Source organism: Polypterus senegalus, chromosome 6, assembly GCF_016835505.1.
Source record: "Polypterus senegalus isolate Bchr_013 chromosome 6, ASM1683550v1, whole genome shotgun sequence".
Classification (NCBI taxonomy): domain Eukaryota; kingdom Metazoa; phylum Chordata; class Cladistia; order Polypteriformes; family Polypteridae; genus Polypterus; species Polypterus senegalus.
This window is the reverse complement of record NC_053159.1, coordinates 24,480,170-24,503,149: the sequence shown is the minus strand read 5'-3', so window position 1 is coordinate 24,503,149 and position 22,980 is coordinate 24,480,170. Positions and strand designations below refer to the sequence as shown.

General features: G+C 35.0%; 1 protein-coding gene across 3 annotated transcripts in view; it reads right to left on the bottom strand.

The window, feature by feature from the left end:
- pex14 (peroxisomal biogenesis factor 14) overlaps positions 1-22,980 on the bottom strand; it is a 284,454-nt gene that overhangs the window by 30,609 nt on the left and 230,865 nt on the right. For all 3 annotated transcript variants that reach the window (XM_039755605.1, XM_039755606.1, XM_039755607.1), the window contains exons 6-7: positions 9,386-9,488; positions 1,293-1,390 (exon numbers count right to left, since the gene is read on the bottom strand). In XM_039755605.1, the coding sequence (XP_039611539.1) occupies positions 1,293-1,390; positions 9,386-9,488 (201 nt within the window). The remainder of the gene's footprint in view (positions 1-1,292; positions 1,391-9,385; positions 9,489-22,980) is intronic.

The following is a 22,980-nucleotide window of genomic DNA, read 5'->3' as shown; positions in this document are numbered from 1 at the left end:
TTTAACACTAAGCCCCCATTGAGATCCCTAAGCATTTTCTTATAATTGCTGTCTCTCTCTCTCACTAGCTTTCCTGAAAAAATTCAAATGGTTAAATGGGTGGTGCATCATTTTATTTTTTTTTCTTGCTTGAAAACTAACAATTATATGTCTCACTTTGATTTCTACATTGCACCCGATGCTGTTAAGTTAGGGAAATTTGATCAAGCATGAATGGAAAGATGAAAAATATTATTTATTAAAAAAAGAAGTGTGTTTTTTGGTTAGTAGTCATTTCTTCAAGTAAATGATATGATGAGACAAGCAATTCTGCTTTTAGACTCTGATACAAATAAAGTATTGTGATTTGATTGATTTTTAATAATCTAGTTACTGTATATGTAATATGCTATTAAAAAATGTATGTGGTTCAGTTATCCACATTTATTTTAAATTCCAGGTCAAAAACAAGATGAAGTATATCTGTTCATCTTCATGAACAAATGAACGAATAAACTATTTGCGCCTGAATAGTCTAAATAAACATGCCACTTTAGTAAATACATTTTCAAAAGGGCTTTGAAATGAATAGAAATTAATCACACATGAATGGATAATTATAATGCATAATAGTAAATGGTGCTTAGAAAGTAATGTAACTGAAAATTTAGAGACACCGTTGCTCCTTAATAATCCTTGTAGTTGCCGGGAGGTAACTGACTTCTTAACAAACAAAAACTCGAGAAAAACAATTTAGAATATTTTACTATTTGTTTCTGTATATTTCATTTCACCGTAACTGCTCAAAATATATTTTACCTCCATCTTGACTGTTCTGTTACAGCTTAAATAATGAAGGAACGTCTTAAAGTCACCTTCTGCATTTACTGTAATATTCTTCTCTTAACTGCCTTTTAGCATTCCTAATATCCCTTTTAACCATTGCCCTCATAAGCCTTTGGGTTAATGCTAGAAGTAATTTTCTTGCACGTTATACAGTTTTTTTTTCTTTGCAAATACTTTTTTAGTTCCATAGTCTTCCACTGAGAATTTTTACAAAATTTTCTAATATTTCTAAATTTTATGATAAACTTATTCTGCACTGTATGTAATATAATTTTAAACCTATTACACTGCTCTTCAACTATCTTAAATGTTTGTTCCAGTGCTTTTTATTTTATATAGACTTACCAATAAAAAAATAATTTAAATTAACTCTGATGCCCAAAGACACTAGTCCAGGTTAATGTTGCACAGCAGATACAGATATATGAACTGATCCAGTTACAAGATAAAGGTAAGTGCAAACTTACCTCGGAAGCTGCCAGCTCCTGAGACAGCTCTTGGATTTTCTGCTGCTGCTGAATTAGAAGCTCTTGCACTGAAGCCAATGTCATCTGGAGCTGTGTTACTGCATCAAAAGAAAAAAAAACATGATGCAAAAAAGAAAGGGTCAGTCAATTGACCACTCTCACTAACAGATGGACTCCACACCAGTTTCATTAATAAAGAAATGTCAAACAAAACTGTAAGAGAAACTTTAAAACATTGAGTGAATCAGTTGGGTAGTTATTTCATTACAATTGGTTCTAGTAACCTGGACAAGATCAAGTACAGACACAAATGCAACACTAAAACTGCTTTTTTTAATTCTCTTCTATATTTTCCTATTGGCCCACTGGCATTTTACTTTGTTAATATGTAATAAAGAATGGATGCTGTTCCACCTACTTTTTCCATGAGTACACCAAAAGGGTTTGCCTCAGATAAAAAATGCAAAGCACCTCTGCATCATTTTGTATTGTACAATATAGTCATCCTTATAGAACATGCTTATTAAAAAGGGATAGTGAATGACTAACAAAAACTGTGGATCACCGGTGACAGATATAATTTACTGAAGGCTTACAGCAATGCATTTCATGATGGCAAAATGAAAACATACAAGAAGCACAGTTAAATGGTAAATAGTTAAAGTTAGAGAAGTTAAACATCATTATGGGTATAAGCTAGAGACTTCCAAGTTTGCAGATGCACAGAAATTATAGACAAAAGCCTAACCAAACTCATCAACATTTTCTCTCCTAGACAAATGTAATGTTTCCTACATCTGTGTTGGATCACAATTGCAAAATGTCTTTCACGCCCCTGGCTACAGCACAGCATATGATCAATCTTTCTGTGTTTAAGCGGATGACTAAAGGAAGATTTCTATTAAAAAAATAAATAAATAAATAATAATAAAAAAAATTATATCTTATAGAGCATCCAGTCCAGGTGGAATTTCAGTACATTTTTAATAAACTTCTAGCTGGTGTTTTCGGTGACTTATTAAATATCTTGCTGAGTGAATCACTGGTTTCCACTTGCTTGAAAAAGACATCCATGACACTCATTCTTACTGCAATAAAATGCTATGAGAATAATCTTGATAGTTTGCATTTTGTCACAACTGATCCACTATAATACCATGTGAAAATATCTGAGTAATAAAAACTTCTTTGCCAGAGTACTGTTTATAAACTACAACATTTACTATCTGTTGTCTTGGGAGGTGGTTTCACTCACAACCTGCAACTATATTTTCAACTTCTTAACTGGTGGATCCTAGCATGTGTTGTCTGGCAGCATCACATCCTCCACGCTGATCATCAACACAGGCACCTGATAGAGTAGTGTGGTGAGCCCCCAACCATAGCCCTTTCTTGTTTGCCTTTGACAGTGATAAATATAACTCCAGTTTCATCATTAAACTTACCGATAACAATAAAATTGACCTGATCACCAACAAGGAAGAGACGACTTAGAGCGAAAATATTTGGTTTCCTGCCACTACTGTGTCAAAGGTTATTTCTAACAAAACCAAGGAGTAAGTTATAAACCTCAGAGAGCAGTAGTAGTGTGTCTGTTATTTCCAGTAAAATCAGAGAATTAGTCAAGGAAACTTCTGGATACTTCTGTAAGGCACTGCATATTGAATATACAGTGTATGTTGCACTCTAAACATGTCGTTGCTTACATTGTCTTTTTTCCTGCTGTTGTTACTGTAATACTGTTACTAGTCTGAATTAGACATGCAAATTAGAATTTTATTGTACTGTATTTACACATAACAAGAAACCTGAACTTGTGCAGGAGGTGAATAATAACCATATCCTGAAATATTTTTTATTTGCTTATGCACCCTTAATTCTTTTCTTTCTGTCAAAGTACTTTATGACAATAAGCATGTACTGTAGCAGCACACTGCTCTTACAACATGATGAGTCATGCAATAGGCAAATATGCTGTTGACTTTGGTGTACAAGTTTCATGAAAACCTGCTGTATACTTTATATAATACTGAATTTTGCATTTACAGAAAGTATATGCATATTAGTTTGCTGACTATTGAGATAAGACAGATGACAGCAGTTGGTTTATGAGAGATGGCATAATAAAGGCAACATGAACCAGGGAGTCTCTAAGATGTGGATTTCCTACAATCCTTGTTCTCTCACTATAGTCATCAAATGCACAGTATTTCAATCTTCTCATTAATCCCCCCTTTTATTTACTTACCGTGTATATGTTTTAGTTAAATAAAGTATAGTTGGAACTAGTTATATGGCAGACCTACACTAATCTATTATTTAATCAATGAAAAGAGACTAAATAGGTATAAACTTCAACATACCATCTATCCAATTTCTTAAGCATTTGGGGATGTGAAACAAGCTTAAATATGAAGAACTATTTTCATAAGCCCACTATTACATCTTGGGATTGTCACACCAAAATAAGAGACCTCCTTTAAAAGACATACTTTAACTATGACCAGAAGCCTTCTGCACTGCAGCTAACTTCCTGCTTTTATGAACAAGGGGGACAGCACCTTGTTTTCAGCAAATTAGACGCCACTTTACACCCTGTTTTAAGTCCGATTCACACAAGTCCTCAGTGCTTTTATGTAGTGTTGGCACCAGCTAGATGCAGCTTCATATTTTTTCTGCCAGTGAGTCAGTTTATATTATTTGCTCACATTACCTTCTGTAGTATGTTGTGTGGCATCAATGTCAACTGTATTAATCATTTCCATCATATAACATTACCAGAAGATACTAATATAATATAATTTTTTTTGCCAAGTAAAAGAATGGATTGATATTTATTTGAATTATACATTGTCGGTTTTCTTTCTTACATTTTAAAGGATTTCAATTGTTGGTTATTTGGTGGATTTTGGATGCATTAAGACTGATTAGCGAGCTAATGGAAGTGTGCAGACAGTTATTTAATAGAAGGCCAGACACAAGATTATAGCTAAATCTATTTGTCTAGTGTGAAGAAAATTTCATTATTACATTTAAGAACTGGCTTCATTTCCAAAACCCAGCTAAAGAATTAAAAAGAAAGCATTCAAGAGTTACATTTTGCCCTTTAATGTAATTGAAACACAATTCATTGTTCATTTAAAAGTCAGTTGCCTGTTATAAGAATAACTAAGAAACACAACGTGTTCACCTCTAGATGTGTGATGGATGTAAAGACATTGTCTCAACATATAAACAGTGAACACATTAACGACGTGTTGCTGCATATCACAAGAATGTGCATTTTCACACATTTACTAAGAATAATATTTTGACTTTTCACAAAAGAATTTCCAAACAATTTTATTATGGCGAATTCCAAAAGTCAACACCTCCATAATATTTATTTAAAATAATTAGTAGCTCAGGACCATTTTGGGCAATTTTCAGTATTCACGTGCCCATCTCTCTCTGTGGTATTATTCTTGGTTGGTTCATTGCTAATTAGACAAGGTGATATTATCTAACAACTATGGAAAGGGTCAAAGTTTGAAAAACTCAATTATATCAGATTAGATGGTATGCACACCATGGCTGCTCTAGTGGCAACTTGCCTCCATCTTTCCTTTTTTGTTGTGATGAACTTTTAAACATAGGTTCATATTCTTAATGATATTTACCACTAAATGTGTGACAGAGTCACTACTTTTATTTGTTTTTATTATTTTGAACATACTTTTTTTTTTCATTTGGATCAATCATGCATTCAACATGATGAATTCACTACTATTGCAATAGCACCTGTGCAGTGCAGGCATGGTACCAACAGAGCTGCCTATAGACCTTTCTGCTTTGAACAGAAAGGCTAACTTAAATCAAAGCAACAAGCGTAAAACATGTAAATGAGGAAGATAGGGTAGTGCATGCTTGAGGCTGAGGGGGCAATAGCTAACCCAATGCATTCCTCTTCCAACTGTAACGCTAGCGAACATTAAGCCTTCACATAATAAACTGGCTGAATTACAAGCTAACACTTGCTTTCAGCAGGAACCCAGTGAGGCCTGCATTATGATTTTTACATAGACACAGAACTCATGATTGATGGCTTTGAGGTCTAGTAAGAATGGATTAAGACACCAACATTACAGGTAAACAGCATGGTGGTGGAGTCTGCCTATATTTAAAGAAACGCTGGTGTAAATCAATAACAGTTAAAAAAAAACAGTGTGCTCAGTGTACATTGAGCAAAGCTCTCTAAGATCATTTTAGTTGCCTCAACAATGTGAATTTTTTGCAAATATTTGTTTTATATATTCAACCCAACACTAACCCATCTTTTGCGATAATTAAGATTATTAATGTACAAAGTTTGCAATCAATCATCAAAGATGCACCACATTTTGTTCTTGGAGACTTTAATCTCTGTAACCTGAAGAAATCTTTAAGAAACTTCTATAAATATGTAACCTTCCCAACAAGGAGCAATAAATCGCTTGAGACATGTTACTGGACAAATAAGGGAGCATACAAATAGATAGTCAAACCACTGTTTTGTTTAACTTCTCCTCATAAACAAAACAGCCTTAAAAATGGAAAAAACACAAAAAGGTAAACTTTGGAGTGAAGATTTTATTCAAAGATTCTATTCTCTTTTAGTATACAGACTGGGATCTTTTTAAGGGTACAAGCACTGATTTATACCAATTTTCATATGTTATAAGCAGCTATATTACTTTTGTGAAGACATACTTATCCCAGATAAAAGAATAAAGAAATATCCTAACACCAAACCCTAGGTCAACAAATCGATAATATTATTATATAATAAAATGTGCTTTTAGACAAGGCAATAGTAGTTAGACACATGCAACACAGTTGGAATTAAAACTTGGGTGTTTAAAAAGCTACACTTGATTGCAAGGATAAAATTGAACCAAAATTATCCACTCAAAATTTGATCTTGTTGTGGTCAGGCAATAAAATCTTAGCTGGCCAGCATCAGTCAAAAAAAATAAGTCCATAACAATAAAATCAGTACCTAAAAACAAAAATCCTAAAACCTTAATTGAGTTCAAACCAGTGGCTCTGACATTACTGGTTATGAAATCATTTGAAAAACTTACAAAGAGGAAGCTGGCTGAGAAAACTCAGGGATTATTAGATCCATTTTAGTTTGCCTACTCTTCTATTAGAGGGACAGAGGATACCATAGTCACATTGTGTCTTCTGTTACATGACCACTTGGAGGGCATCAAGACTCGCATGAGGTTACTGTTTCTAGACTTCTCATCAGCCTATATAAACATCCAGTCCCAACTTTTTACAGACAGTCGTTCAGAGGATTTCAATTTGGTAAGGTGGCTGATTGACTTTATAACAAACAAGACTCAAAGAGTGAAAGTAAAGTGTTTGCCCCCCATGCTGTCCTCATCCACTGGGTTCCCTCAGGGGTGTGTAATTTCACCACTTTTGCACATTCTCTACACTAATGATTGTCGTAATAAATTTGAAAACATGTTCATTTAAAATTTGCTGCAGACTCAGTGATCGTAAACCTACTGAATGAAAATTAAACCAGTCATTGTGCTGTTATAGATGACTTTGTAAACTAGTATTATAAGTCTTTTCTACACCTAAACATTACAAAAACTAAGGAACTAATAACTGATTTTAGAAGAAATTCTATTCATCCACAGGAAACAATTATCAATGACCAGGCAGTGGAGATTGTTGACAGTTATAAATACCTGAAGACAATCATAGACTTAAAATTGATTTTTAATGAAAATACTGAAGCCATCTCCAAAAAGGGACATCAATACTGCACTGTTTCAGGACACTGAGTCCGTTTAGTATGAATCCTACCATAATGTCACACCTTTATAAATCGTGTAGGGAGTCCATCTTTACTTGCAGTATGTTCTGCGGGACCGTTTTGAAAATCTTAATGTCAGCAAGAAAAACAGAATAGATGAAATTGTAAGACTGAGCAGTAAATAAGGTCTCAATCAAATCTCACAACACTGTTTTAATAGGCAAGTATTACAAATAGCAGAGTGTATTCTCTCAGACAGTACCAAGTAATTACATTCTCAATTCCAGTTGTTGCCAAAAGGAAATAGGTTCAAAGAAGCAAGAATAAAAAGCACCTGGTTCAAATATACTTTTATCCAAACTGCTATTACTCTTCTAAATTCAATTAAGATCCACAAGCTTAAATCATGAGATGAACAGCTATAATTTGCATCAATTATTAGGTAAGCCAAAATATTGGTATAATTTTCACGTGATATATATTTGATCTAATGTTTCACCATAAATACCTCCTGCTACATTATATACAGTATAATTGTACTACGTTTACATTTGATGGCTGTGTTATTTTTTAAGGTCTCTTTTAAGTTACTTTGTGGTCTCTTTGGTAAACTTGCTCAAAAATCAAATTTCCCTTTTGGGACAATAATATTTAATTGAATATACAAAGGGAAAATAACGCAGATCTGAAGATTTAGATAGAATTGTTAAATAGAATGTAGAGACTAAGCTAAATGTGGAAATATACTCACTCAAATAAAGGAAAATTTCACATTCCTAAAACCTACTCAGTCAGAAAAAAGGTAAAACACCTTGCACTTGTACAGTTAAACCAGTATCAACCCTTGGAGAAAAGATAAACTAGAGAATGACATAAAAACATTTTGTTCAATTTTGGCTGAAACCAAATATGTGACAAAATGCTTAACATTTCTTTCAAGACTGACACACATTAATAAAATGGTTAACTCAATGTATTCTCAGCCTATTACACTAAAAAAACCAAATGGAAAACACCTTAAATATAAGGGGAGGGTTAGAAATTGCAGGAGACTGGACTTTGTTTTGCCTTTATTATTATAAAACTGTATTTTTCAGAATAATGAAGAACAGCTAAACATTTTAAAAATGTTATCCATTTACTATACAAATGCTTCTTTTATATTACAGGGAACCAAATTACAAAATATGAAAGAGCAACTGGAGCACAAAAATTCACACACTTAAAAGAGTGCAACTGTTTTTGAAACAGATATAAAACCTGTTTTGTAAGGGATTAAAAAAAACAAAACAACCACATGGTTTATGGTCGGATAATAAGATCATTTAGACCAAGTATCTTATAAAGCAACATAGAATGGCAAACATGCATCACCTTTGTGTAAAAATAAAATACAAAGCATTATTCTGGAAGAGTGGGATTGACAGTAAACATGTCTCATTTCATAACAAGACAAACACAGCAGGGGTATCTCAGCCTATATATAAATGTATGTATTCAATACCTCAACATCATCATTTAGCATAGTACATACTAGATGTACAATATCTCAAACCATCAGTAAAGCGAAACATTTTATAGCACTTATGGAATGAAAATATGTGGTCATCTATACTATCTGAACAATCAGTTTCATATTGTAAGAAGTGTGCAAGGGCAGCATTTCTGTCTTGTAGAACATATGCTATATGCTGCATATATTATATTTATATATATATATATATATATATATTTATTTATTTATTTATTTATTTTTACTATCCCAGTTATTGCTCATTTCTATTCTCTGTGAATGTCCTCACACTGCCTCTTCAATGTCTTTAATTCAGAAGCCCAATCTAATGGATGATTCAAATTTTAACATCCCCCTGCATAAGCTATGAGATGGACGCTGCCACTGTTCTGGGGAAGGTTTAATTGTTGCTGTTATTTATTAATTTTTGACAGGCACAGTAAAGATTTCTTACCTGTCCAGACTGGAAATGCACCTGTCAGAGCTCAGTTAATCACCAGGCCCTCTTCAAGCCCTGTTACTGCCGCATACTTCATCGGCAGAAATTAAAATGAACTTTCTAGCCATAAAAAAAAAAGTTGTCATTTCACTCCCCTCATTAATATTCCGAGGTTAAGAGCTTTTCAGTAAAACGTAATTAATTGAGGCTGAGCCGACAGTAAACAAGCAATTTCAAATTAAACCGAAATGACGGCAGCGTCATTTGTAAATGTGAGCAGATTTTCACGACAGATAAATGAAGGAAAATGTTAAGGAGGGAAAACGAATGAAGATATTAATCTTCACCTGTCTGTGTCAGGGTGCCACTCATCTCAGAGATGTTGGTCTCAATCCTGTGCAGATGTTTCTTGTCCTCTCTGCTGCTCATAATGAGAGGAAGGATGTATTTCTGCAATTAAAAACATGAGACACTCTTAGAGAATCATCCCATCGCCAAAAGAGAATTTGTTGCTCATTATTTTCTTTATTTTTTTTTATATCTTTAGTGTACAGTACAGACTAAAAAAAAACATTTTATTTATTTACATATACAAACACATACATACATACATATATACACATACATACATATATATACATATATATGAATGAGAAACAAATGTATGGCAGATGTGCTTTAACAACTTATTGTATGAATCCTAGATGTTAATGTTTATTACATTGTTATATCATAGCCTAGCTCTTTTACCCCACAGTATTTTTAGAAGTGATTCAAAGATGGTATAAAATAAGAAGAGAAGAAAAAAAAACTATAGCACAGTGGTTAGCACTGGGGTATGTACATTAAATCCACACAAATCAAAGAATTCTTTACCTTTTTTTAATTATTTTTTTAAATAAATGGCTACAGAGAGAAATACTTACTACATACCATTGATAGAATATTGAACCCAGGAACTATGAACCTAATGGCAGTAAATACTAACACACTCACAAAATTATACTCACACTGAACCAATTTAGCATTATTAATCTATTTAACAGAATATTTTAGGACTGCTTTGATTCCCTACCTCTAAGCTTAACCTCTAGTCTGTAAAATGATGCAGACTATAAAAATGAATAGACAGATGAATACCAAATACCTGATTTTTAAGTGCACAGTTTTGGAAACCATGTGACATGAGTTTAAATGTGCTCTAAAAGCTGAGGCTCATGACAGTCAATGGGCAGTATAATTTTTCATGTTGTCAGCTACCCAAGACCACTGGAGGCAATATAATTAAAGAGTGCGCTTCTGATGTTACTGTTCTTAAAGTGTATGTGTGCTACAATTAGAAAAAGTGCAGGTTTGTCACTGTTGTGAGCTTTTGATCTGGCAGAGTGACATAAGAGTTAAGGCTTTGGACTTTGAATCCACATCTTCAGGGTTTTAAGTCCAACTCCAGCTACTGGCATTGCATAACTATGTGCAAGTCACTTTACCTTCCTGTGCTTCAAATAGAAGCACAAAAAGAAATGCTACTATCTGTATTCCATATGTTGCTGAGATGTCTTGGATAAGGGCATCAGCCAAATAAATACATAATAATAATAAGTCGTCAATCAGATTCTCTCCACCCATCAAAAGACAGGCAATGACTGCATATACTACTTTAAATATACTGTTATGTAAACAAATACACAAATATTCCATTTCATATATTTTATATTTGTAAAGCTCAGTACAGGATCAGAACATTTAAACAAAAACACACACACACACAAAACTGCTGCAATCCTAATGGAACACCATTGCAAGGATATTGTGAATGATATGTAGAAACTGCACATTAATACACTACTGGGAGTTAGGAAGATTAAGATTTAAGACATCAGCATTGAAATAAAATTTATAGGTACAGCATCCTGCATTTACACTGCATTTACATTCTGACTTGAAAAGTAGAATAAATGCAGTCAAAGCACTGTAAATAGGGGGTGTAAGGTTTTGAATCAGTATCATTTTAGGTTTATTTTCTTTTCACTTATAAATGCTGCCACCATAATAATTAACCATTGTACCCCTAGATGTACATGTTGAAAGTTTATTGTGTTTTTTGAACGGAACACTTTATTTATGCATGATAACAACTGTTTAATAATGACCTGTAATCGCTTTAGATGATGGAATGAAATTAGGACACCAAGCATTCTGACAGTTTCTACTGAATTACACCGAGGTAAATGACACAGTGCCAAGGTATTTTATTATTTGCTTTCTTTTTTGTTTTTGTTTTGTGCATGAAACCCTTCAGGATTCACTCATCCACTCCAACCCCGGCACCTAAGTTAGCATTAATGTGAACAGCATTGTGCTAAAAATACCAGCTAATTACAGGCTCTTATGTGCTACAGTATCTGAACTGAAAATAGCAGATTTTGAATGAATGCCAGACAATTCAACAAAAGAGAGGCAAGCTGGCTCACAGGGATGCATCTGTGTGTAGTCTACTTCCTCGACTGAAAGGCCCACTTTGTCTGAATTGGCCCAGACTTCACTGAATGGAGGGTTTATGAATGAAAGAATTAATGTTTTTTCTCTTCATCTTCATCTTTTAATCAAATTCTTAATACATTTTCAACACTTAAGAAAAGCAAAAACTGCACTTTAAAAATATTCAGACATATAGAACCAAGCAGCTAAGGAGATGTTTAAGAAATCTGTAATTTAGTAAAGCTATGGTCAAATAATTTTTGTAGTTGTATATTTTAAACTTGGAAGGTGTAGGTGTATTATTGCCCAGAGGCAGAGAAATTTCAAGGATTCTTCATGATTGAAACCATGATACACTAAAATCTGCAATTTCTATTTAAAAATCTCAAATTAGATAAAACTAGAGCAACTACAATAACATCATAGTCTTCAACATATGACATCTTCCTCATAAAATCACTGATTTAAAACTGATCCTCACTTTTCTCAAAAACAATACATTGACACATACTGTGAATAATTCTAAGCCACTGATATACAAAATTGATTAAGCAACAGAAAAATAAGAATTGGCTTTTGTGAAAAAGTAAATAAATAATAGTGTTTATTAGCCAACATTCTACTTGGGGATCAAAGTAACCAGAAGCCAATCACAAGGACAAAGTCTAAAAGGTTGTCTGCTATATATAAATAATAAATTTGCTCAATGTGGCTTTGGCCACCACAAACAGTGTAAGGGTGAACTCGTACTAGAAATTTGTTCTGTGCCCGATCATTTTGGTCTGCATGTAGCCCCCCTCAAAGTCTATTTCGTTTGGCTAGTTTGATCGCTCCATGCTGGGCCAACTGTACAGTGCCCTGGTCGGCTTGGAAGAGGTGGGTCTGAACACGGTTCAGTAGGATTTGGGAAAAGTGTAATCACTAAATGTGCCAGAGCACGGAACACAGACATGACGTCAATGATGCAACAAGTTTTATTACTATATAATTAGTGCAATTCTCATTTCATTCGATACCATTTGAGTTAAAAACAGTTTAAATGAAAGTGAATTGTAGTAGGCAAGAAAAGCTGCAAATTCTTCTCTGTAAAAATATTCTCGTATGTGCAGCGTTATTAACAATAAAATGCTGCACTGCACACTCAGTCTGTAATAGGGCAGAATGGTATCCTACCCTACACAACTCCAAAAATAACATACAAAGTTGCATGGTGATGACAAATGCTTGCCTGTGCCCAGAAAGTTAAAGCGCAGTGTGAGTTCAGGCCAGTGGGGGAGTAATGAGGGGGGACAATCATGCTCGGGTATGGTACGGAACAAATGTGCCTAGTTTGAGTATACCCTAAGACACCATTAGATAATTAAAAAAGACATCAAAAGATCTCGGAAGATTTGCTGCAATTATTGATCAGTCTGAAGAGCACAATAAAATCATTAGTGCATTGCCAAAAAAGACCAATTCTATAGTTCAGCAGACATACTGTAATTTGCTATAATATGTTCTCAGACTAGCACTATAAAACAAGCTGAAGAGCAATGCCTTTCACAGGGACATGGTTAGTAGAAAAACTCTATCGTTAAAAAAAGAACACTACTATGAAACAGTAATTTTCCAATACATCATTCTAGTATACTATGTGTGTCAATAAGAAGAAAATGTCAAAATATTCAACATTTTAAAAAGCTTATCCAAGAGTGGATAAAGAGAAAGCAATATTTACTGCCAGGGACCTAAAAATAATTTTGTTGTAATGAGATTCTGTGCTTTCTTTAAGTTGCGGCCATGCGTTTGCAATCATTTCAATAGCTTCTTTTGCGTTAATTTTAATCTTCTCCTGTCTACAAGGCTGATGAGAATTTCTTTGCGATAATACACTTTCAGGGTGCGAATGATGCCCAAACCCAATGGCTGAAGCACTGCTGTGCAATTGAGTGAGAGGAATTCAAAGCAAACATTATCTAAATGTGGAAACATGTTGTGGGCAGCACAGTTATCAATCAGAAGCCAAATCATCCTTTTCTTCTTTTTCATATTGTGAGGTTTCTGAACTCTTTTGGGATTCCCCCCAAACCACCAATCCCCAAACATGAATGTCAAGTTGATGTGCAATTGCCGCGTCTCTGGAAGATTGTTTGTCCATTGCTGGGGCAGGGCAACAGCAGGCTCACGGCACTGCAGTGAAGCGCCACAGAATCGAATCCTAAAATATCGGGGTTGCGCTGTAAGTCCCTGTGTTACAGCCCAAAACACGAGGCTGAGTCTCAGTATTTTAGCAAAACCAGCTTTATTCAGCTTGAAACAGGAACAGCATGGTTATTTATTGTAGCGGGATCTGCCACTCTCCTATAAACAGACACAGCAGTCAGACAGGGTTGTGACCAGGTCAGTGACCAAGTAATACTCTTCCTTGCATTTACAATGTTCCTTGCATCACCCATCGAGATCTTTTCTGTTTGCTTCAGTGCCAAACCACATCGGAGAGTTTTCTTCTTTTTATTGCTCTGTCTTTTATGAAAGTTGACAGTGTCAATGGCGAAATTCCGAATTCACTGGCAACGTCTTTTTTCTTTTTGCTGCAATTGAGAGCTACAAAAATGTTTTTTTTTCCAATATGAACTGGTATCGTTTTTTTGTGTGTGCTGTTTCTATAGGAGGGTGACAATGAGTTAAATTCCAATGGATGTTTTTCAAATGTTGACGAGCAATAAGCAAAAGATATCACTGAAAACCACCAAAAACAATATGAGGAAACATGTCCGAAGAAAGATATATATATATATTTTTTTTTTTTACAATGTTTCTGTTTGGGGATCATTGCGCACAACTGAGCTGCGACTACAAAACTAACTGCTCTGTGGATGATTCATTCAAGCATTTCAAGGTCACTTCGTTGTAATGAAAGTATCTGTTGAATGTACTTTGTAGTAACGAGATTTCTATAGACTTGTGTCATATGGGGAAACTGTCTGGATCATTAAAATACTTCAGATATTCATTGTAACAGAAGTTTACATATATATATGAATTACCAGAAAGAGTGAACAGACAGCCATTTAAAAATAGCTGTAAGTTTTTGCTGTAGGTTTTTTATTCCCCCAATTTGGCAGCAGCCCTGGAGGTCAGTGCACAGTAAGAAGCCAGCAGGGCATGACAGGATATGTAGTCCAGAAGAAGTACTCCCGGGTCTGTTATAAAAGAGACCGCATTCCCTTATTCAAGCGAGTTGGAGCTGAGAGATAGTGGAGTAGGGTAGTGTGGTAGGGAGAAAAGAGAGATATTGTGAGAGGAAGACCTGTATTTGCTTGTGCTTGTGTCTCATTTGGAGGTATTTAAAATAAAAACCTTTGTTTATTTGAACCCAGGACTGTATGCTGTGTTTGTGTTGTGGTTTTGGGCTCACCGATGCCCTGGGTTTATCACATTATATATTTTGTAATGGATGTACTGAAGTTCAGATTGGGGCTGTCAAACAACCATAAATTAAGATTCAAACAGTCATACTGAAAATAGGTATATATTCATAGTTTAAATATTTTGGATGCTGTATATAATTTTGCAACATATACAATTAAAAAAAATTATTATTATTATTATTATAATAATATACTTCTTCGCTCTTGATGTATCTGCAAATCATGAAATGCTGATGGGTCATGCACACTTGTATAAAAGAAGCAGGTATAAATTGCAGAATTCAGACGAATGTGACACTTGAAAACAGAGCCTTTCTGAAAAGCCGGATTTTCTACATGCTTAAGGAAATGTGAAAAAGAAGAGAAACACAGCACACCCAAAAAAAAAAAACGTAGCATAGGCTGCCAGTAGAGTGTTGCGGACAGGAGCAAGTGGCCTAAAGTAATGTATACTCTCTCTTTTCCCTCTTTACAGTTGCGGAAAAAAATGTAACAAAGACAACCAGCTAAGATGCAGAGTGCATTATATTATGAATTGGCTGACGTAGACAAACATACATTGCTGATGCTGAAAAGACTCTTTTTACAATTTTGATTTTAAAGAAAATATAATAATAAAAGTTAAATCAGAAATATGGTAGTTATTGTCCTTTGTCTTCAATGTGAAATAAATCCTGCATTTGCCTGTTGCAATTGGTACTTAATTTCAATATAATTGTGTACCACTGAAAGCAAGTTAGGAATCATTAATAAGACAGTTTCAGCAGTAAGTCAGAAACCTCAGGTTCAAGAGTTAACTGGAACAGATTCAGGAAAAGTATACTTTTAGGGTGCAGGAGAAGTGCTAAAAACTGTGTTCATATGTACATACTAGAATATAGCTTTTGGGTACAGCTAAATGAAATTGCAGAAAAGGCTCTTTTTCTTGTGTAAATGCGAGCTGCCATATTCTATATGTTTTACTTTTCTATTCTATACAGCATATTTTCTTTTGGCTTAATCTGCATCTTCAGTAATATGCATGACCAAGTCAAATTCCAGTACCTAATTAAAACAGTGAGTACGATCACTGAAGTGGAACAAAAACAGCTATATAAGGACGTGCAGGCTCATTTAGAAAACTTTGCGTGGAGCAAAGCCTGAAAATATAACAAACCAGAAAACTGTGCATGTAAAAAAAAAAAAAACAATTGATTTTTAAACCTGGCATACGGACTTGGCCACTCAATTTACCTTCATAAACCACAACTATCTTTTAAATGTGCATACACGGACATGCCACAAACTCTGCCCCATTGCTGCCCTAAAATAACCAGACATGGTCTGTTCTAATCAACCTCATATGTATGCAGTCATGATCTTGCAGAACTTCACTGTCTGGTAAAGCAGCCTCCTTCCTAACAAAATGAGAACTAAGACCTTACTACCTGCATTCATGAGTTGTCTGGCTGTGCTCTGCAACACCATAGCACCTCTCCTCTGTGTTCTGGGGGTCAGGGAAAGGCATCTGAGCAAGTAGCTGCTATTACCCGGCACATGTAATGTCATGATTGCTGTTACAATGAATAGTGCAGGCCATATTAAAGCCCTAGGCTTCATCCAATTACATTACCAACAAGCCAGCCACGGCATACAGTTCCATAATGTCTGCGAAAGTTACTTTGTCTCAAAATAAATTAATTATGGTATGATCCTGGCCATAGAGCCATGACGTTTGTCAGTCTCATCTTTGTATCATAGACAGCTTGTGCATTAATGGAATGTAACTGCTTACGGTTAACAAAAACAGCTTCATTTTTGCTAGTTGTACTTATTCCAATGAGTGCAGTAGGTTAGGAGAACCAGATATTGCTGCAAATTCACCTTTTTATGTTGGTAAAAACATATGTTTATTACACGTACACCTACACAATACGAAAGCTGAATGTAGCACCTCACTGATCAGTTAATAGCTTCAAGCATGAAGTGAATCTTAGCTCAGATATTCCTGAACTGTTAGTCAGTGAACCTAAGCAGAGAGAACAGGTAGCCTATATAAACTGCTGAAAACCCAAAAAAGTTCTACACTGCAAATATGTGCCTATTTCAATAATGCTGACATAAGCTAATCACTTAAAATAAAAGAAAAGGCACATGCAAATAGATTCTTAAGGTGATGGACAAATAGTTATTTGTGAAATTCCACAGTACTTATCAGTGAATATGTAGTAACACCATGACAGAGTTAATGTTATGTAAAGCAAACAATTACTCTTACACTCAAACATGAATTTTCATCTTTGAAGATTTTTTTTTTAATACTAGAGGGCTTTGCTCGCCAACCCCTGTGTTTGGTTAATCAGATATACAATTTACATTTTTTTATTCTTTGGAATTATTTCAATTTCATTATTTTCACTTTTATTTAAAAGCTTCATTAAAAACAATATTTTTTTGGAGACACATTGTGACAACGCAACATATAACTGCCCGTGAGTGAATATTCTGTTTCTCTAATAAATAATCCGACTTTTTCCTAATGTTTGTCCCTGTGATTTATTGATTGTCATAGCAAAAGCTATTCTCACGGTAAACTGTAAACATTTTAATACGAATGGCATATCACAATCTGCTTTGATGTGTAATGATATTCTTGGAATATATACATTACCTTTCTTTTGGCCTGTTAAAATTTGCATCACTTCTCTGTGATCATAAATATACACCTGACCGAAATGTGTATTCTTTGAAATTCAACTTGTCGTTGCTTTAACTGTTCCGGGACCATCGATTCTCATAGCATATGATCTGTTATTGTGTAAATTCACGATTTTTGCATTGAATGATGCAAATGCAAAGTTACTTTGTTGTCTACTCTTTGCCTTTTATTTCTGACCTCGAATTGTCCTGCTCTTTTTTCAATTACACCTGGTTCTGATGACTAATCACCTTTTGCTTTTCGGTAATGCGATCATTTTTATCTTTTCTTTGATACTGTACCGACTGACATGATAAAGTGTCACAAACGTTTTACTTGAACAATCGCTGACTTCGTAACCCCAAACACAACTTTCTAGCACCCTCTCTATTCTCCCATCCCCCGCGTGTCGCCCCCCCCCTTACCGCAATCAATCAATACCTCGCTATCAGTCTTCCGTGCTGTACTCTGCCCTCCCTCAATCATACCGAACAGCCACTTAAAACCAAAAAGGCCTCAACCTGGCAGGGACGCTACAATACTTTCTAATTTTAGTTCTTTCATATTCTGTACCTTTCTCTGCATGTGTTCCGCGCCACCGTTTGTTTGAGCCTTTTGAATTCCACTGCTTTCATAATCTCTCATCTGCCTTTTTTCTCTCCAACGCCTTTGGGTCTCTATTCTCCGTATTGTCCTTATACGCTTTATATGTGTTGAGAGCACATGATCTGTGTGCCTACATGCTTTTACTGCGACTGACTGTTTTTTGATGGGTGTGCTCTTATATGACATCTTTTGTAAGTAGGGCGTGTCTTTCAGGAATCTCATGTTCCACGTCCCCGCGAGACGGCCCTGGGACAAACTCTTGCCACCAAGTCTCATGTTTACGGTCCCCGAAAGACGCTCCATGGCAAGTCTCTTTTGTCTCGCGGGTCTTTTAAATGTCTACCGAGAAGATCACATATCGTTGCCTTGTTTTTGCTTTGCTGGATTTCTTTTTATAATAGAGAGAAATTTAATTTATATTCAAATAGTGCCAACTGATCTTTAGTTTAGATTTTAAAAAACTAAAAATGCTGAGAATGGCTTTTCACTCATGTAAAACAAACCCTGAAAGTTGAAGAAATTTGAAAGTTGAAGCTGTCAAAGCTGCTAATCAATCTGTTTTAAACACACAACTGGAGCAGCAAATAAAAGCAAAACATATAATTTCAAAGCCTTTTTTAATACAACTTATAACCAAAATTAGAAATCACTGGCAGAGGAAATCTGCATCCTCCTACCAACACAGGATAATCTAGAAGGAAGAAAAACTTTGTAAAAAAACAAATATCCTTCCTTCGCCTCTGTTGAACAAATCAGGAGAAAGAAATCACACACTATTTACTTTAAGGAATACAAAAAATAAATAAATAAACACTTTTAAAGCCCCCCTATCGGCATCGAGCATGTGCTTTAACTCATGCTCACCACTCCAACTTCACTCTGTTTGATATTCTGAAAGTTCGTCAGACACCCATCCCAGCCAAAAGATGACCTGTTTTATAGTTCGAAGGGAGACTGTGGCACCCAATCCCTACTGATGTCTTCACACTGCACTGACCCCTCCCCCAGGAACTCTCCAATATCCTGAGAAAATTGCCAGTGAGCGCTCTATAAGGAGCTGCCTCTCTCTTCCACTCTCTCGTATGCCATTGCACTCAATCTGATAAGTACTACTCTCTCTCATTTTAAATGTTAGCCTGGGACTCTGCAAAACTTGCACAATTGGCTTCTTTTTGAAACCATTGAGAAGCCGCATCTCCTCTGGAGATATGACACACCACCCAGTAAACAACACTGAATGACGAAAGACTACAATTACTTCAGTGTCAGACCCACTAATTAGTAAATAATGGATTATATAACCAGAACACCAGGAAAAGCAGAATGAATATCAGGCTGAAAACACTGTTTATATATATATATATAAAAAAAATAAATAAACAAAAAATTATGCTTGTATAACTGATTAGTACATTTTAACAACATTACCAAATTTAAATTTGCAATTTCAACGTTGACCCTAATACACAGAAACTGGGAAATAACAGGTCACTTAATTAGGCTAGAAGTCCAATTAAAAAAAGAAACTGGTTGAAACAAAACTGCAGCAACATAGTCTCCAAGAACAAGTTTGGGAACTGCTGGTTTAGTTATTATGGCAATTGCCCTCTGACTTCATGATAGCCATTTTGCTTTCCCTGCACACATTAATTGATAAAGCACATGATCAGCTCTGCATGGTCTGTCAACACATCTTTCCAATCCTTTGTGTAATCACTTTTTTTTGTACCATTTTTTATTTTGTTTCAACCAGTTGGTATACCGAAGAGCTGATGCAATAAATAAGCAATTATTTCTACATGTTTGGAAGGAGTTGTCTATCTGTCTATTTGAAGAAAGGGGTACTCTTTGAAGAGGGCGGAATAGCACCTGGTATGGTTTCTAATCACAGATGACTGATTTTGTGCAAATGTGGCACATTTACTCTTCAAGAAATTTTTTAGGGAGAGTTTAAATCTCAGTGAGATATAATAGAGGACAATATGCAAGTTTTTTAAATATGTAAATCTCCCATTGAAAAACAAGGAGGAATCTGCTAACTTGACTGTCTTAAAACAGAGGAATATCCTGCATGAGTTCAATTATGGATTAGCTTACAGTTTCAAACTCAGGCTTATATGTTTTGTAAATTTTTTCCCTTTTACTCTTCTAACATTCATTCAAAACAACAATACCAGTTAGTCAAAGAACAGGAGAGGTGTGTGTGCACAAGCAACTTATACACCAGCTTCTCTCTTCTGCTGCTTTAAGTAAGTTAACAGTAAAAAGAAGTCGCTTATCTAGAAATGAATGTAAATGAAAGACTCATTTCCTGGTGAACCACCATTTTTCTTTTAGCTACTTCTTGCTATTAAAGAAACAGATCACACACAAAACCATAAAAACATTTCCAAAATTGGTGATTTTCTTTTTCTAAGAGTGCATTTGTTGTTCTTGGAGCAAACCAGAATACCATATCTTAGACTTTTACTTTGTTCTTTTCCAATTTCTTATTGAAACAGATATTGTAAGATGGACGCATACTGTAGTCACAACAGGATAAAACTAATGGTTATTGGATAACAACTTTTGCATCTCTTTATTGTTTGGATGCTGGTTAAGAAATAAAAAAATAATTTTTAAGATTGTAATCTTAAAAAAAAAAAAAAAAATTTAAGTTAAGGCAAGGGCATTATACTCCATTAGCAGCAGTACCAAACAAGTATAAAGAATTTTTTTTACTAATTGAGAAACTGGTTAGAACAAATATCTGCAGCCCTCAATGATCTGACACCATTGTACTATTGTAAACACTGGTACTTCAGTGCTGTTCCCTCCTGCTCTGCTCATGTTCACTTGTTGTGATCACCCTCTCTTTCTCTTACTCAAAACTTCTTCAGACCCAATTCCTCTCCAATTGAACCTTTAACAATCACTATGGTCTCTCATTTAAATCTGCCTTAATGTTGGCCTGGAGAACCCTACTCTGATCACTGTAGTCCTTTGACTCTGTGACACTGGCGACATCAGCTGCACTGTCAGACTGCCTGCTGTTATACTACCTTTACGGCAATGGGGATAATAATAACTGGCTACAAATTGGGTCTTTGAAATGTTAAGCTAGCAACATTGGATGATTACTTAACAATTTTTTAAACATACACCTTAAGTAAAATAAATGTAGAAATTCTAAAGCAGAATCATACACACAGCTACTGTTGGCTGTATATCATCGACCTTATCCCTGACTGACATATTGGTCCTTGGTCTGACTACTAACTTACTGTGTATTAAGCATGTTTTTTTTTGGATTTTATTAAATTTATATCAATTTGTTTATATTCAATATATTGTTTATGTTTTCACATTTTTTTTAAAAAAGGAATTGAATGTCTACACTGCTTAATTTGTATTTTTTCTGGAATTAATGAATCTAAATAGATTACGTTCACTATTGTGATAAGGTAGAGTTTTTTCTTTTTTTAAACTTTGTGCAAAATGCTCTTGGATTTCAGTTAGTGGAGGCAAAAGTTGTTCCTTGAAATAACTATTTCCTATACTTCCTTCAGCAGCTACAGAAATTTTTGAGGTCTGGCCATCCTTGGATGCAGGATTCTTAAATTATGGGTTGTGACCCATTTTGAGGTGTGTGATGTCTGAAATTGGGGTGTGTCATGTTTTGTGAATCACATTAGTAGCTAATGGGAAAGGGTTGTGAATGGTTTGTGGAATGCCTTTCAAAGGGTCAATGCAGGCAAGGGGAAACTGTCATGATGGGATGACAATTGGCGGCGATTCTCCACAAGACATACCTCTCAAGGATGATGATCAGCAATGACTGTACAAGAGAGACAATCCCAAAGGATGACAATCACTGGCGATTCTCCAAGGGGAACAGCCCTGAACCAACTGGACAAAGTCTGACACAAATTTCTAGTGTTGGGGGATGTTGTGGGCACCCTACCAATAGGGCCCCACCATCTCAGATCTGCGCCAATTCTACAAAGTGGATATATGCCGTGGATGATGCTCAGTGGCGATTGTGGGTGGTGAAGACACAAAAAGGGTCAAAACTGGGTCACAACAAAAAATCTTAAACTTCCAGATTATAATCATGTACAGTAGGAGCTAATAAAAAAACAATGCATGATAGATATAAACTAATATGGTTTGATTTCTTAAGGGACATGTGTAATATCATCAATAAAAATAAAAATAGAAGACAGCAATGTAATTTTTAAAGGATTCAAAACACATTATGCTTCTAGTTTATAAATACTAATAATCTACTAGCATTGTCATGAAATTTAGGCATTACAGGAGCTTAAAGATCTTACAGTGTGATGTGCACAAAGCAGAAAATGATGGACAGAGTACCAAAGGAAAAAGTATTTGGTCTTATTTAGTGACTGCATATAGAAATATGTCAGTTTGTGCTTTTGCCTAGAGGGAAAACATGGGGTAAAGTAAACAGTTTCAAACAGATATTAAATCAGATGGATGACACACTAAGAGCCACGTGCTAGTAGGACTTCAGTGCTAACTACCACACCATGATACTATATACTGTATTGGATGCAAGAATTGGAACCAAATTGTTCAACATGGCAAAAAGAAAGTAATAATTTGCTTTACAGACTGTCAAACGTATTATTTTAAAACATTTTAGCAACACATAAAAAAATAATTCACTCTGCCTCTTTTGTTTTTTAATGACTCCAGCAAAGGAACAAGCCTGTGAGTTTTCTGTTGCGTGCAATTTCTTTTTTTTTTTTTTCCTGGTTTGGCT